The sequence below is a fragment of the Erinaceus europaeus genome, chromosome 11 (genome assembly GCF_950295315.1).
Source record: "Erinaceus europaeus chromosome 11, mEriEur2.1, whole genome shotgun sequence".
NCBI classification, from domain to species: Eukaryota; Metazoa; Chordata; class Mammalia; order Eulipotyphla; family Erinaceidae; genus Erinaceus; species Erinaceus europaeus.
The window spans coordinates 48,065,016-48,083,022 of NC_080172.1; the positions used below are offsets into that span (position 1 = coordinate 48,065,016).

Genomic DNA, 18,007 nt, shown 5'->3' on the forward strand with positions numbered 1-18,007 from the left:
AAAAGAAAAAGGGAAACAGTTGGTCTTCAAGAGGCCATTCATTGGCACCAGCTATTTGCAAAGCCCTCAGTGAACTAAGAAATAAAACGTTTCCTGGGAGTCGGCCAGTGGCGCAGTGGGATAAGCTGGAGCAAAGTACAAGGACCGGCATAGGGATTCTGGTTCAAGCCCCTGGCTCCCCACCTGCATGGGAGTCGCTTCACAAGCTGTGGAGCAGGTCTGCAGGTGTCTGTCTTTCTCTCCCCCCTGTGTCTTCCCCTCCTCTATTTCTCTCTGTCCTATCCAACAATGATGACATCAATAACAACAATAGTAACTACAACAATAAAGCAACAAAGGCAACAAAAGGGAATAAATTTTTTTAAAAAAATTTAAAAAAAGGTTTCCTAGTTTCTTTTTCCTAAAAGAGAGAGACATGACATTTTTATCTGAAAAATCTAGGCTACTGCCTGGCTCACTGAATTATGAAAGACTCACAAGAATGTTGTTGTGTCAGTAGCAATTTTTAGCAGTACACCTGGTGCTTGGCAAGTCTGTTCCCACCTCTTGCCTTCTTATACCTTGGCCTTTCACTGGGTCCTCACTCAGCCTTCCACCCAAAGTTCAAGCTCTTGTAAACAGCTGGATTCTGAAAGCAGCTGCTCCTGTGTGTGGGGTGGTGGTGGTGGTGGTGGGGAGTGTTCTGGTGGGTAGGCTGGCATTTCTCAGAGTAAACTTCCTTTTCTGGCCCATGGAGAGAAACAATAGCCATTTGTACCACCTGGTGGCAATGTATATAAATGTTTAGTGGAAATCAAACATTGTCTATCTAGACTTAACACTGTCATTTCTTCTAGAACCTCAAAGGAATTGACATGTTCATTTCTAAATAGTGGCTGTCAGTGGTGCTCCTTGGCAACAGAGTTTTAAACAAACATAGCTCTCAGAGGCTGCTCTCAAGGGTCAGGGCTTGAGCCCCCTCCCCACCTGCAGGGGGGAAGCTTTACAAGTGGTAAAGCAGGTACTGAATTTCTCTCTCTCTCTCTCTCTCTCACTCTCCTTTGCTATCTCCTCCTCCCCTCTCAATTTCTCTCTGTCCTATCAAATAAAAATAGAAAGGAAAAAAAATAAAGGAAAAAATGGTTGCCAGAAGTGGTGGATTTGTCATACCAGCACCAAGCCCTAGAGATAACTTGGCAAAACAAACATAGCTTTCAAGTGTGTTTGAGCAAGGATCAAACCCAGGGTACCATGTATGCAAAGTCTGTACTCTAGCTGAGCCACAGCCGTAACACCCCTCAGTGGGTTTTAATTTATTTTTATTTTTTAATTTCTTTATTGGGGGATTAATGTTTTACAGTCACCGGTAAATACAGTAGTACATGCATAACATTTCTCAATTTTCCACATAACAATACAACCCCCACTAGGTCCTCTGCCATCCAGTTCCAGGACGTGAACTCTCCTCCCCACCCACCCTAGAGTCTGACTTTGATGCAATACACCAACTCCATGATTAAAGAAAGCTTTTCTTGAGGCCAAGAAAGTGGTGCAGTGTATTAAGTCTTAGACTCTGAAACCTGAGGTCCCAAGTTTGATTCTTAGCATTGTATGTTCCAGAGTGATGCTTTAATCCTCTCTTCCTCTGTCTCATAAATCAAATCAAATCTATCTATCTATCTATCTATCTATCTATCTATCAAAAGAAAGTTTTTCACGAAACAAGTATAACCCCTCAACTGTGGAATAGCTCCACCATGTTGTGTTGCCTCTGGTTAAAAAAAAGTCACAACAGCTGCACAGATAATGGGAGGGAGGAAATCTCTATTAATGATGATAGAAAACAGAAGCAGAAGGGCATGGGAGGTAGTTCAGTGCGTAGAGTACAAAGCCTTAGCATTCATAAGGTCCTGCCTGGGTGGGGTCCTAGCACCTGGGAACATCACAGAAAGCACCAGGGGAGCTTCATGGGTGATATGGCTGTGCTTTGGCATCTCTCCTTCCTAAAATATAGAATAAAGAATTGCATGGGGAGGTATCTTGATGTCATGCACATGTGAGATGATGGGTTCATGTCCAAGCACATTAAAAAAAAGGGGCCCCAAGAAAAAGCCCAGCAGATAGCATGTAATCCAATCATTCATGAGGCCCTTGGTTTGATACCCAACATCACATGGCAGCACCGTGGACAGCACCCAGGGAACTCCATGAAGGGTAGAGCACTGCTGTGGTGTCTCTCCTGTCTCCCAGCACCATGTGAGCTGTATGGTGTCTCTCCCTCTAAGTATATCAGATTTTAAAAATTGGGCTGGGGAAGTTGGGCGGTAGCACAGTGGCTTAAGCGCACGTAGCGCAAAGCACAAGGACCAGCGGAAGGATCCTGGTTCAAGCCCCTGACTCCCCACCTGCAGGGGAGTCGCTTCACAGGTGGTGAAGCAGGTCTGCAGGTGTCTTTCTCTCCCCCTCTCTGTCTTGCCCTCCTCTCTCCATTTCTCTCTGTCCTATCCAACAACGAAGAAAGACAATAATAATAATTACAACAATAAAGCAACAAGGCAACAAAAGGTAATAAATAATTTTTTTAAAGTAAAATAAATAAATAAAAATTGGGCTGGGGAGACTGCTCGTGTATATCAGACCTGCGTGAGCTCATAAGTTCATTCCCCCACAATACATTAAAAAAAAAAACAGAAAATGATCAAATGAAACAATTACAAAGAAGACTAAAGTGAAAATAAACCAATGGACTACATAAAATTTAAAAAGTTTCTGCACAGGGAGTTGGGCCGTAGTGGCGTAGGGATCCTGGTTTGAGCCCCTGGCTTCCCAACTGCAGAAGAGTTGCTTCACAGACACTGAAGCAGGTCTGCAGGTGTCTCTCTTTCTCTTCCCATCTCTGTCTTCCCCTTCTCTCTCCATTTATCTCTATCCTATCCAACAATGACAACATCAAGGATAACAACAATAATAAAAACAAGGATAACAAAAAGGAGATAAATTTTTTTTTAAAAAAAGCTGCACAGCATAAGAAACCATTACCCCAACAAAGAGACCCCTCCCTCACAGAGTGGGAGAAGATCTTTACATGCTATATATCGTAACAGAGTTAAAGAACCGAAATATATAAAGAGCTTACCAAACTCAACAACAAGAAAGCAAATGACCCCATCCAAAAATGGGGAAAGGACATGAACAGAATATTCACCATAGAAGAGATCTGAAAAGCCAACAAATATATGAAAAAAATGCTCCAAGTCATTGACAGAGAAATGCAAATAAAGACAACAATGAGATAGCATTTCACTCCTGTGAGAATGTCATTCATCAGAAAAGGTAACAGCAGCAAATATTGGAGAGGGTATGGGGTCAAAGGAACCCTCCTGCACTGCTGGTGGGAATGTAAATTGGTCCAACCTCTGAGGAGAATAGTCTGGAGAACTCTCAGAAGGCTAGAACCTACCCTATGACCCTACAATTCCTTTCTGAGGATATTTCCTAAGGAGCCAAACACACCCATCCAAAAAGATTTGTGTATAACTATGTTCTTGGCAGCACAATTTGTAATAGCCAAACCCTGGAAGCAACCCAGGTGTCCAATAACAGATGAGTGGCTAGCAAGTTGTGGTCTATATACACAATGGAATACTACTCAACTATTAAAAATGGTGATTTCACCTTCTTCACCCCATCTTGGATGGAGCTTGAAGGAATCATGTTAAGTGAAATAAGTCAGAAACAAAAGGATGAATATGGGATGATCTCACTTCCGAAGTTAAAAAACAAGGTCAGAAGAGAAAACACTACGCAGAACTTGGACTGGAGCTGGTGTATTGCACCAAAGTAAAAGACTGGGAGTAGGGGGGTCGGGCGGTGGCGCAGTGGGTTAAGCGCATGTGGCGCAAAGTGCAGGGACCAGCGTAAGGATCCCGGTTCGAGCCCCCGGCTCCCCACAGGTGGTGAAGCAGGTCTGCAGGTGTCTATCTTTCTCCCCCCTTCTCTGTCTTCCCCTCCTTTCTCCATTTCTCTCTGTCCTATCCAACAACGAATTGTGTCAACAAGGGCAATAATAATAACCACAACGAAGCTACAACAAGAGCAACAAAAGGGGGAAAAAAATGGCCTCCAGGAGCAGTGGATTCATGGTGCAGGCACCAAGCCCAGCAATAACCCTGGAGGAGGAAAAAAAAAAAAAAAAAGACTGGGAGTGGGTGATGGGGAGTGTTCAGGTCTTGGAACAGGACAGCAGAGGACCTAGTGGGGGTTATATTGTTATGTGGAAAATTAAGAAATGTTAAGCATGTACAAACTATTGTATTTACTGGCAACTGTAAAACATTAATCCCCCAATAAATTAAAAAAACAGAAAATGATAATTTAGCAACCTGGGCAGGCATGCAGTAGATAGTGTTGGACTCTCAAGGATGAGGTCCTGAGTTCAATCTCCAGTATCACATGTGGCAGGTGATACTCTGGTTCTCTCTCTCTCTCTCTTCCATTAATAAATAAACAAAAGCATAAAAAAGAAAACAATTTAAATAATAAAAGAACAAAGCCACAAATCTGATGCTTTGTTAGGATGAGGACATAGATAGGAAAAGATGGCCTGGGGGGTAGAAGGGTGAATTTCATTCTCCATGCTTTTTTAATTTTCCCTTTTGTTGCCCTTGTTTTTCATTGTTGTTGTAGTTATTGTTGTTGTTATTGATGTTGTTCATTGTTGGATAGGACAGAGAGAAATAGAGAGAGGAGGGGAAGACAGAGAGGGGGAGAGAAAGACAGATACCTGCAGACCTGCTTCACCACCTGTGAAGCGACTCCCCTGCAGGTGGGGAGGCGGGGCCTCGAACCAGAATCCTTAAGCTGGCCCTTGCGCTTTGTGCCACATGTGCCTAAGCGGCTGCGCTACCGCCTGACTCCCTCTCTGCTTTTTAAAAAAATTATATTCATTCATTCATTCATTCATTTACCAGAACACTGATCAGTTCTGGTTTATGATGGTGCAGGGGATTGAACCTGGGACTTTGGAGCCTCAGGGCATGAGAGCCTCTTTGCATAGCCATTATGCTATCTACCCCGCCCCATTCTCACTTCTTTGTTTGAGAAGGAAAATATAACAGAATGTCTCTAAAGGTGAATGAAAGGAGAAATTAAGGTAGAGGAGGCTGAAAGGAGAAATTAAGGTAGAGGAGGCCTGCTGACTGTGTTCAACTATGGCCTTCATAGGGCCTGCAGTGACACCTCTGACCTGTTCTGCTATTGCTGCTTCTACAGGAAGGTCTTTCCTTTCCTTCCTTCCTTCCTTCCTTCCTTCCTTCCTTCCTTCCTTCCTCTCTCTCTTTCTTTCTTCCTTCATCCTCCTTTCTTCTTCTTCTTTGATAAAGGGGTGAAAGACAGAAATAGAGGAGGGACACCTACAGCATTGCCTCCACCACTTGTAAAGTTTCTCCCTGCAGGTGGGGGCTGGAGGCTTAAACCCAGGTCCTTAAACATGATTTCTGTGCTCTTACCTTCCCATCCTTTCCTTCCCCCTCCCCTCCTTCTCTCTTTCCCTCCCCTTTCTCTCTCTTTTAAAATAAAGGGAAGTCTCAAAATTCATGAATGGAGCAAAACCACAGGTTGTCTATTTATTTAAAGTTACATTTCAGATTGAACACTCTTTAGAAGGCCCTGTAGCCTCCACTGGCTACTGCAAATCATCTGGGAATTGTATATCATCTGGTATCAGATAAAATGCTCATGAACTATAGACAGGAACCTTTATTACTCATAACCCTCAAAATTTCTTCAAAAGCTAAAGCTAAGTGCTAGCTGCCAAGTGAAATGTGGGAAGGCCACGGAGAAAATAGGGGAAGAGTTAAGAACTTGACATGCTTAAAGCGCAGCTCTGGTTCAAAATGACAAGATCCAGCTGGAATCTCAAGATGACCATTGTGCTAGGTTGCAGACCATCCCATCTGCAGTGAAGGGCCGATTTCAAGATGGCAACTGCTGTGTCACCATTTTCCCTGCTTAGGGACTACTAGCAGAAATCTTCCAGAAAATTTTTGCCTGAGGCAAGCTGAAGGTTCACTTCTGCAATCTGCTCTTCAGCCACTAGATGGCAGTAGCATATCATCTTTCTCCAGGCCAGTATTGCGGCCAAGCTGCAGGCTCACAGTGGGCTAGGCTTATTAATGGGGGTACAGCAATGGAGGGCTGGGAAAATAGCTCACCTGGATGGTGCATTGCTTTGCCATGTGTGTGACTCAAGTTTGAGGCCAGCCCCCACATCACTGGAGAAGCTTCAATGCTCTGGTCTGTTTCACTCTCTCCTGGCCTGTCTTTATTGAAAACAAAGTAGAAGTAGAGGCAGCTGAAACAAATGGACTTACAAAATAAATAGTAGCCAAGCTTTCTCTTGACCTTTGTGACAATTATGATTATCAAAGGGAAGAGAGGCACAAGATTGGTGGTAGGTTCAGTGAATTATACACATACAGGTGTGAAAAGGAACCATTAAAATCTTTACCTTATTATAAAGAGAGTGAAGTTGAGGGAGAAATAGAGGGGAGAGAGACCTGACCATTGCTTCACCACTCATGAAGCTTTTCTCCTGCAGGTGGGGACTGGGGACTTGAACCTGGGTCCTTGTCATGGTAATGTGTATTCTACCAGGTGCACCACTGCCCAACCCTCTCCTGAAATCTTACAATGTTGTATGCCACTGTGAATTGCTAAAAACACTTATTATTTAGAACAAACTAGGGATGAGAAAGATGATTCTCAAGAGCTCACAAAGCCACCACCACCCCCTCAAAAAAAAAAAATAGCTGGTTGGAAAGTGGGAGATAACTAACAAAGGAGAGACACATGTGAGAAAGGTGTCAGAAAAATTATAATGAATGTGAAAAAGATCAGAGAGCCCTGCCTTACTATGGAAAGAAAGAGGCAGGCTAGGAGTATGGATAGAACTGTCAATGCTCGTGTCCAGCAGAGAAGCAGTTACAGAAGCCAGACCTTCCACCTTCTGCACCCCATAATGACCCTGGGTCCATGTTTCCAGAGGGATAAAGAATAGGAAATTTTCCAATGGAGAGGATGGAATGCGGAAGTCTGGTGGTGGGAATTGTGTGGAATTGTACCCCTATGGTCTTGTCGATCATTAATAAATCAATAAAAAAGAAAGAGGTCAGAGAAGGGAAATGCCATGGAGGTGAAGAACAGTGTGACATTAACCTTTAACTATTAGAATGAAAAAGCTGAGAGTCGGGCGGTAGCACAGTAGCGCAGTGGGCTAAGCGCACATGGACAGGGCACAAAGCGCAAGGACCAGCAGCGTAAGGATCCTGGTTGGAGCCCCTGGATCCCCACCTGCAGGGGAGTGGCTTCACAAGCGGTGAAGCAGATCTGCAGGTGTCTGTCTTTCTCTCCCTCCTTCTCTATCTTCCCTCTCCTCTTTCCATTTCTCTCTGTCCTATCCAACAATAATGACATCAATAACAATAATAATAACTACAACAACAATAAAAAACAAGGGCAACAAAAGGGAAAATAAATAAACATTTCAAAAATTTTAAAAAAGAATGAAAAAGCTACCCTCCTTCAGAATCAGGAAATAGTTCAGCTGCTTTACTATACACACGAGGTCTTGGATTTGGGCACCAACACCATATGGCAGCACTGCAGCACCAGGGAGAGTGAAGCAATGGTGTAGTGAACCTCTTCCTCTCCACCTGAAATAAAAAGTCAAGTGTCAGCCTGGGAGGGGTGGGGTCATGCATGCCTGAGGCCCTGGTGTCACAAAATAATAGCAAAGGCTGAATCCTTAACTAAGGCTGCCACAGAGTAAACACAATGAACTGAAGCAATGCACACATCTTGATCTTTGTCCACCTGCCTCAAACATTTCTGGCTATGGAGATAGACTCTGCTCCCCCACATCTCCAACTTGAGAGAGGCCAACTAATGAATAACAATTCAGCAACGTGTATTAAACAGCAAAGAAAAAAGCTCTTCTCATAAATGCTTCTAAAGAAAGTACTTTGGAGGGGGGTTGTGCGGTAGCGCAGTAGGTTAAGCACACATGTGCAAAAAAAAGTGCAAGAACTGGCATTAAGGATCCCAGGTTGAGCCCCCGGCTCCCCACCTGCAGGGAGGTTACTTCACAGGCGGTGAAGCAGGTCTGTAGGTGTCTGTCTCTCCCCCTCTCTATCTCCCCTCCTCTCTCCATTTCTTTCTGTCTTATTCAACAACAATAACATCAATGACAACAAAAAAAAAAAAAAAGGGAAAAATGGCCTCCAGAAGCAGTGGGTTTGTAGTGTAAGCACCGAGCCCCAGCAATAACCCTGGGGGCAAAAAAAAAAAAGTACTTTGGATAACTTACTACTTCTATACTTTAGAGGAGAGGCATACTACCAGTAGTATTTACCTAATTATTAATTTGAGAGAAATTGAAAGAGGGGATCAGGAGATAATTTATCTTTAAAAAAGATTTATTCATTAATCAGGGCTGGGGGCAAAGGAGAGAGCAAGTTACCTAAAGTAACATTCTAGCACATCTGATGCCTGGGATCAAGTTTGGGGCCTCATGCTTGAGTCCAACACTCTATACACCACACCACCTCCTGGGCCTTGTATTAACAGCATTTATCTTTTTTTTTTTTTTTTTTTAAAGAAGATTTACTTCTTTTGAGAGAGAGAAAAGGGGGAGAGAGAGGCAGAGCTCTACTCTGGTGAGCATCATCCCCTCTAAGTACTGCACTTCACCTGTTCAGCCATCTTCCCCACAGAAAATTTTACCCTTTTTCTTGGGGGGGGGTACACATTCACACTGCTCCATTGTTCCACTCCTACTTCTTTATATGTTATTTGTGTATTTACTCTTTTATTGTATTTATTGGATAGAGAAAGATATTGAGAGAGGAAGACAGAGATGGAACCTTTTGCTCTGCAGGTGGGGACTGGAGGCTTGAACCCAAGTTCTTGCACATTGTGACACAGCCCAGAGGTTGAAACCCACCCTGATATCCCAGTCTTGGCCTGAGCACCAGAGGGTGAATCCTGTGATTGGGGGGTGTAGTGGGTTGTTCAAAGAGGGCTGTGAAAGGAGAAGACACATACAGGAAGTGCTGGCGATGCCAGATGTAAAGCGGGTGAGTCCCACATTCACTGGGGGTTGCTATTCTTTATAGAATCTGCGAATCCTCAGGGAGTGAGTATTCACCCCAGAGGACACATACTGCAGGAGAACACTTGTTGGGGGATACAGATGGAGGCAGGGTGACAGAGAGCCCTGACCTGGGGCTACAGATCAGCTGGCTTGGTGGAGGGGCTTATGGAAGGATCTATTGAGAACACCCCTGGGGAACTGATTGTTTTCAGAGCATATGGTACATTATGTCACCACCCACTGTGAATTGCCTGGCTTTTGTCAGCTCCATGTCACCACCTTAAGAATAATTGCTCTGGGAGTCTGGGGCATAGCGCAGTGGGTTAAGCGCAGGTGGCGCAAAGCACAAGGATCGGCGCAAGGACCTGCACAAGGATCCTGGTTCGAACCCCCGGCTCCCCACCTGCAGGCTGTGAAGCAGGTCTGCAGGTGTCTTTCTCTTCCCCTCCTCTCTCCATTTCTCTCTGTCCTATCAACAACAATGAAAAAACAAGGGAAACAAAAGGGAAAATAAATAATAATAAAAAAGAGTAATTCCTCTGTGCAGCTATCAACAATTTGTTTGTCTCTATATGTTAACTTTTTTTCAGCCACCAGGTTCCAGATGCTAACATGATGCCAACTGGACCTCCCCACAGATGACCTCACCAATGTGTCCTGGAGCCCTGCTTCCCCACACTAGGGAAAAAGAGAGGCAGGCTGGGAGTATGGATCAACCTGCCAATGCCCATGTTCAGCAGGGAAGCAATTACAGAGGCCAGACCTTCCACCTCTACACCCCCTAATGACCCTGGGTCCATACTCCCCGAAGGATAAAGACTAGGAAAGCTATCAGGGGAGGGGATGAGATACGGAGTTCTGGTGGTGGGAATTGTGTGAAGTTGTACCCCTTTTATCCTATAAAATTTTTATAAATAAAAATTTAAAAAATTAAAAATTAAAGTAATAAAAAAAGAACAATAAACCCACCTTCTCTGACCCATCTTGGATGGAGCTAGAAGGAATTACGTTAAGTGAGGTAAGTCAGACAAAGAGTATGGGATGATCCCACTAATAAACAGAAGTTGAGAAAGTAGAACAGAAAGGGAAACTCAAAGCAGAATCTGACTGAGTTTGGAGCATGGCACCAAAGTAAAAATCTCTCGGTGTGGGGTGAGTGGGTGCTCAGCATCACTGGCAGGGGGTAGGGGGCAGACCTTTGGTGGTGGGAATGGTGTTAATATACACTCCTATTAACTTATAGTCTCACAAATAACTAATTGAGAGGGGAAAATGGATTGAATGTCTCAAACTTTTTGATGCATAGACTTCAAACTGGTAATCTCATTGAATTTTAATAGTGGGCTCAAATTGTTAATACATTCTAATAATAATTTGTTCTTTGAAATATTAAATCTGCAAGCTTAGACCAGGGAGAACAGAAGCAACTGGTGGTGTTACTTTATAAGATACAGCTATATAAAAATAGTATAAAAGGACGTAAATTACGGTGAGGTCTTACATGGTATAGCAAATCCTAACAATGGGATTTTCAAAGTTAACCTAATTTCCAAATAATTTGGTTATAGCAATAACTATCTATTGCCTTCTTAAACCCTAAGACAGCAGGAACCTTTTCCTTTCTCTATAAAGCCCATGTAAATCTCTCAGTCCTGGAACCTCTAGGGCAGGGCTTACTTTCCTGCTTGCTTCTCTCAAGTCATACTAGCTGATACTGCATTTGCTGTTCCCAACCTATTCAATGCAACAAGTACCACCTCAGCATGCTTCACTTTGGACTGTGTCAGGTGTGGAATGTCAACCCTTCAGCTTCATTACTCTGGTGAGACCTTTCCTAGCTCATAGGACTCCTTAATTCCATTTCAGGTGGTGCACTTTTTAACAAAACTTCAAAACCCAGATATAGACTAGGGCCCATGAGATAGGGCATATGTACATGTATCCATAAGTTAGGGGAAAATATAAACCTTAAAGCAAAAGTGCACAATAGCTTGCAGTGAGTCAATAAATGAAGCAGAAAGACCTAAAAAGACACCATAAAGTACCTAATCAAATAGTTTCTACTTAGACCTCGATACCTTCCTCACCTACCTCCTATTACATGTCCCTCAATCACTCCAAAGCTAACCTTGTCAGATAAAGTAAGGATTATAGAAGCTGAATAAGGGCAAGAGACTGGCATACTTCAGTGATGACTCTTTAGTCACTACTAGGCCACCCCATCACCTGGGGCCCTAGTCAGGGAGTCTTGGGATTCACACACAGACGTGATGGGCTTAGACTTCTAACAGATCCCTCTCTCTACTAAAACTGGTCATCTCCATCAGGAATAACACAATAGACCCCTTTTCAGGCCCCTATAGGACTTTACCCTTGATGTGGATCCACAATGGAAGGGAATGTTCCATTCTCTGAAGGGAGGTTGGACAACATACTCTACCTACTTACTACCCAAGGAAGATGGGTCCTGAAATTAGTGCAGCTGGAATGTTCCTAGCCGTGACCACAGAAAGTGAGCTTAGACCTACAGGTATGAAGAGGTTACATAGCCTCCTGTGCTGAATATGGGCCCCAGATCAAATCAATGGGGTTTACAGTTAACAATATTTATATACTTTCCCCATACTTGGGAGTTACTCTCTTCCCTGATGTAGATTTCTAGTCCTTTTTCCAACTATGACATCTTCTTCTCAGACAATAACCTGGGTCCACCTTCATATTAGATGTCAGGTGCAGGCAAAAACTAATAAAGTCATGGGTCCCTTGGAATATACCTAAAATAGGCCTACTAGCTTTTTCCAAAACTTTTCCCCCCAAATCTTCATCTGCAATATTCTTGCCTTTAGGTTCATGATTAGTCAACAATTTGTTTGATGTTATATCTTAATTCTTTCTCAGCCACCAGATTCCAGATGATACCATGATGCCAACCTGACTTCCCTGACTTCCCTGGGCAGACAACCCCACCACTGCCTCCCCGCCTCCCCAGATCCCTGCCCCACTAGGGAGAGACAGGCTGGGAGTATGGATCAACCTGCCAATGCCCATGTTCAGCAGAGAAGCAAATACAGAAGCCAGACCTTCCACCTTCTGCACCCCACAATGATTTTGGGTCCATACTCCCAGAGGGATAAAGGATAGCGAAGCTACCAAGGGAGGGGACTGGATACAAAGTTCTGAGGGTGGGCATTGTGTGGAAATGCACCCCTCTTATCTTATATTCTTGTCAATATTTCTATTTTATAAATAAAAATTTTAAAAAGTAGTAATTGTTCTAACCCCCCTTTTACTGATTTATCCTCATGTATCTTTTAAAAACTTTTTAAAAAATTTATTTAATGCTTAGAGACAGAAAAATCAAGTTGGAAGGGGAGACAGAGGAACAAGGGAGACATTTGCAGCATTGCTTCACCAATCATGAAGCCCACCTACATACAGATGGGCTTGAACCTGGGTTCTTGCACAGGGTAACAAGTGCACTATCATCTGCCCCCCCATTAACACATTTTTAATACTTTATTTATTAGATACAGAGAGAAATAGAGAGGTAAGGGGGAAAGAAAGTAAAAGCGACACCTGCAGCACAGCTTCACCACTTGTGAAGCTTCCTCCTTGCAGGTAGGGACTGGGGTCTTGAACCCAGATCCCTGCACACATATGTGCTCTACCAGGTGCGCCACCAACTGGCCCCTACACTCTTCTTATAACTTCCTGGACAACTGCAAAGTGACCGGATGCTACATCAACTCCACAGTCCACAGCATCTATAAGCCATCAGAGGAAGCATGGATCAGCACAATATCTGGCAAGTGACAGGAGCTCGGGAAATACTCCGTGGTGTCAAGGCTGCTTTCCAAATGAGATTTCATCAGACATTCAACAGAGCTACTGAGGGCAGGTCGGAAAAATCACCTAGAGCACCAAGACGTTTGCAGTGCTTACAGCATTTATTAAGGTTGGGTGGTTGCTGCATTTCCTTGGCACAATAAGGACAAGTCAAAATAGAGTGTTGCCATTTATAGAGCATGGAACTACAGTAAGTTCGACACAATCAACTGTTTATAGAAGATAATAAATACTTTTTGAACTGGAACTATGTATACTATGTTTTTCTAAAAAAACTTGTGCTAAAGATATAGCATATGAACCAATACACATTTGAAAAATTCTATCTGTGCTTGAGAATCAGAGCACTATTAATCACTGGGACCCAGCGAGAAAAACATTCCAATTTTTTAAATTAAAAAAAAAAATCACATAAGTCTTTGGTTAACATCCCAAACCAAATGATGAAGGAAGTATTTGCCCTAAACTATAGTAGTATAATAATAGCCAGTAGCTATGGAGACATGTCTTTCTTTTTAAAAAATGAACCAAATCAATATTTTCCATGTACTGAGGAGAGGCTACCAGAATGAACTTGTTCCAGTTGAAGTCACACCCAGACCAGTTTGAGAACTGAATTACAAAGCCTAGAATATAGATGCATGCTCTGGGCTTGAATCACAGGGCCACTCATTGGGACATTCTTCTCACAGTGTGCCTTTCCCACTATTTCCTTCACAGTAAGAAAACTGATGGTGTAAGTTCACAATAAATCATGAAAGTAACAATACCATGGGAGTTAAGCTAATATCACAAGCAATAGTAGTTAGCAGAGGCCTCAGAGACCCTTAGAATATCTGTATACAGTGTGAAAGGGTCTCTGCTACAGAAAGCATGAGACTGTAGGCCCAGAACCCCAGTCCATAGTCAGATCCTTAAGAGGAATATACACGTGGACCTTTAATTTACTCTCAACATAGAAAGCAAATCTGATTGGAGAGACCAAAGGGGGGGGGGATTCTTTAAGAACAACACAAAATGGAGAAACAAAAAGCAAACAGAAGTGCTGTATAGTTCTCCAATAATAAAACTTCTCAGTTACTGTGGAGTTTTATAAATTGCAGATTAAGGGGGGAAAAAAAAGGACCAGAAATGAAATGGGTCTTGGACTTTATAATTCAAGAGGTGCCTTCTGTTGCATTTATGCTGTTCCTGATAGGCTGAGGAAGTGATGACTGAGTCCACAGAGATTTAAAAAAAAAAAACAAAAAAAATTGCAAACTTCAATCCTTTGCCTAGACTCCAAAGTGAAATTCTCATGAGCATCAGAAGTGAAACAGGACCTGAAGGGAGGAAGCTGGCCTTCTAGAAGGTGGTCACTGTTCCCTTTTGTTCCACCACTGGTCCTTTTTTTTCCCCTAGGACTGGATCCAGAGGGGCAAGCTCTTCTGGTACATGTGTTCACTGCTTTTTTTTCTGTCATCTGATGCCAAGTGGGTTTTTTGCTGCTGTTGCTGGAGTTTCATCAGTAGACTGGGTATCCCTGAAACATTACCAAGGATGTGAACATTTCTGAACTCCTGGCTTGCTTATCCTGAGGGTCACTTCCCCAGGGAGAACCCTGGAGAACTTTCTCCAGCTCCAGAGAACGGAGGCAGGACAGTACCCAGGCAGCCCAGTGGTTGTGAGGCCAAGGAAATTGCGATGTCAGTTCAGGAGTCTCACTTCCTAACGGCTGCCAGGGGGTGGCACCCTTGCTCAGGTCTGGGGGCCACAAGGGCTCAGTGTAGCCGGCAGTGCACGGGGTAGAGCAGGGTCATGTGCTCTGCACCCTTGAAAGGCAGCTTGGCAGTGGAGTAGTGGTGGACCACGGCCGGGATGCTGTCGAACACTGCGCTTGTCTGGTCCAGCGTGTACTTGTTGTCTTTGGTCTGAGCCACGATGATGTGAACGCATCCTTGACTGGTCCTGGAATGAAACCCAAGCCCAGGAGGAGATGTGTGGGTCACCCTCTGGAAGCAGACACCGCCAAGATGGGGCACTGCCACCACTTCCTGCCAAGTTCATTCTTGACATGGCTGTAGGTATGCTGGCCTGGAGTAGCCTCTCTCTCTCTCTCTGACTTTGGGGCTAGGAACTTTGACATGCTCAAGGACCTGGCTTCAAACCCCTGGCCACCACATGGGAACACCAAAAGGTAGAGCAGTGCTGTGCTGTCTCTCCTTCTGTCTTTATCCCTCTCTGTCTCATTTATAAATAAGTAAGAATCAGCCAGGAATAGAGAAATCATACAGTAATAATTCTGTGGCATTAAAAGAAAAGGCTATTTCATATGGGGAACTGGGTGGGCAGTGGTGCACCTGGCTGGCATTACAGTGTGCGAGAACTCAAGCTCAAGCCCCCAGTCCCAACCTGCAGGGGGGAAGCTTCACGAGCAATGAATCTGTGCTGCAAGTGTCTCTCTTACTCCCTCCTTCCCCTTCTGAATTTGTCTCTCAAAAAAGAAAAGAAAGTGACCATGGAGAGTGATGAATCTGTCATGCAGGCACCGAACCCAGTGTGATAACCCTGGTGGCAATGAGAGAAAGAGAGGAAGAGGGAGGAAGAGAGAGGGAGGGAGAAGGAGAGAGTAAGATGGAGGGAGAGAGAGAGAGAGAGGGAGGGAGAGAGAAGGAAAGAAGAGGAGAGGAGAGGGCGTAAGCAAGCAGCCAGAGTACCACTTAGGAGAAGGGGTGCTGAGAATTAAACCAGGAACCTCAGGCTGGCAAGTCCTGAGCTCTACCAGCCAGAGCTACTTCTCTGGCTGTGAGCGGTTTATCTTTAATACATATAAGCCATCAAAAACTGGACCCCCAAATGGCAAAAGTATTGTCAGAGCCCAGGTGTGAGACCACTAAACACGAGGGTAGGTTTAAATGGCCCTTCCTGGCCGCAGCTTAAGAGCCACAGCCTCCCTACCTCCCGACCCCCAAAGAACACAGTAAGAAACAGAAAGGCAGTTTCCGCCCGAGGTCCCACCCCATGTGCAAAGGCTGCCCGGCTGTGTACACCCTCAGCTGGGGGGCCTCATCCATGCACACCGGAACTTGCTCGGTGCGGCTATTCCTGGCATTGTCTCTCGGCCTGTCCCCAGCTACACACCCCGTGTCCAGCGTGCCCCCGCCCCCTGGCTCCCCCTCCAGCCTGATTGTTTCAGCTGCCGGGGCTCAGCTTCCTCAGGAAGGAAGGGCTGTGAGCGCCCCTGACAATGATCACCCAGTGCAGCACCACTGAGCTCACTAAGCGGGAGAGTTTCCACTGTGAAACGGCACCCCCACCCCAGCCATGGTGCTCTCTCTGTGCCCACTTGGGGCTGGGGAGCCACAGCAAGTCAGCACCACCTCCCTGCCAGGATAAACTGGGCTCTAAACAGGCAGTTGGTGCCAGAAGAGGGAGTAAACTGTCCTGCTAGTAGACATTATTCTTTTTATGAGATTATCTCTTTGACAAGAGGACCTGATTTTCTTTTTTTAACTATTAAATTATTTATTCTTTTTTTTTATTGTCACCAGGGTTATCACTGAGACTTAGTGCCAGAACTACCAATCCACTGCTCCCAGTGGCTACCCCCCCATTTTTTCTCTTTATATTTTATTTGATAGGACAGAGAGAAATTAAGAGAGGAGGGGGAGACAGAGTGGGGGAAAGATAAGCACCTGCAGACCTGCTTCACCACTTGTGAAGCTGCCCTTCTGCAGGTGGGGAGCAGGGGTTTAAACCCCAGTCCTTGTGTATGGTTATACATGTTTTTAACTGGGTGCACCACTGCCCAGCTCCCTATTTATTTATTCTTTCATCAGCACTACTCAGCTCCGGCATATGGCAGTTTTGGGAATTAAACCTGGGACCTTTGGTGCCTCAGGCAGGAAAGGTTTTTGCATAACCATTATGCTGTATCTCCAGCCTTGATTTTATTTTTTAGAGATTGATTAATTAATTGTTGCTACCAGGGCTAGCGTCTGGACTCCACTGTTCCTAGAAATCACTTTTTTCTTATCTTCCTTTCTTTCTTTTCCTTTTTTTTGCCTCCAGGTTTATCACTGGGGCTCAGTGCCAGCACTACAAATCCACTGTTCTGGTGGCCATCTTTTCTGTTATTGGATAGGACAAAGAGAAAGTGAGAGGGAAGGGGAAGCCAGAGAGTGAGAGAGACAGAGAGACACCTGCAGACCTGCCTTACCGCTTGTGGAAAATGATTTTAGGGGGCTGGAACTGGGATCCTTGTGTGTTCCTTGTGCTTTGCACTATGTTTGCTTAACCTGGTGCACCACCACCCAGCCCCCTAAAATCATTTTTCTAAATATAGAGAGACAGAGAGCTAGAGAGGGAGACTGAGAAGAGAGATACCCAAAGCATTGCTCTCATGCTTGTGAGGCTTCCTCCTTGCAAATGGGGACTGGGGGCTTGAACCTAGGTCCTCACATATGGTAACTTGTGCACTCTACTGGGTGTGCTACTACCCAGATCCCAGATTGATTTATTTATTAACACAAGAGAGTGAAAGGAGAGAAAAGCAGGGCATCACTCTGGCACATACTATGCTGGGGATTGAACTCAGGGCCTAATACTTTTAAGTCCAAAGCTCTAGCCACACTGCTACCTCTCAGGCCCCAAAAGGACTTACTTTAGAGCAGATGATGTTAGGATGAAGCTGACTAATGTATCCTAATAATAAAGCAGGGCCCTCATTGTCCTACGGGACTTAAAGGACATTTACCCGATAGTCCACTTTGCCTTCTAATCAGAGCATTTCATGTTTAGCTGCCCAAGCAAACACATCTTATTTTCTGCCACTACACACTATTGTAGACCAGTTTCACTGACTGCTCACCTACCCACGACAGGAAGGAATGTTAGAAGTAGGGTCAGGGAGAGAGCATAGGAGTGATGCAAAAGGCTCTTATGCTTGAGACTCTGAGGTCTCAAGTTCAATCCCCAGAACCACCAGAAATCAAAGCTGAGCACAATAGATAAAAGTGCTGGACTCTGGGGAGTTGGGTGGTAGCGCAGTGG

General features: G+C 44.5%; 2 protein-coding genes across 2 annotated transcripts in view; one reads left to right on the forward strand and one right to left on the reverse strand.

Annotated features, from left to right (window-relative positions):
* IL6R (interleukin 6 receptor) overlaps positions 1-18,007 on the forward strand; it is a 271,403-nt gene that overhangs the window by 58,917 nt on the left and 194,479 nt on the right. The gene's annotated exons all lie outside the window — the stretch shown is intronic.
* SHE (Src homology 2 domain containing E) overlaps positions 13,055-18,007 on the reverse strand; it is a 33,491-nt gene continuing 28,538 nt past the window's right edge. Inside the window, exon 6 of the mRNA XM_060201458.1 lies at positions 13,055-14,923. Within this exon, the coding sequence (XP_060057441.1) occupies positions 14,737-14,923 (187 nt within the window). The 3' untranslated portion in view covers positions 13,055-14,736. The remainder of the gene's footprint in view (positions 14,924-18,007) is intronic.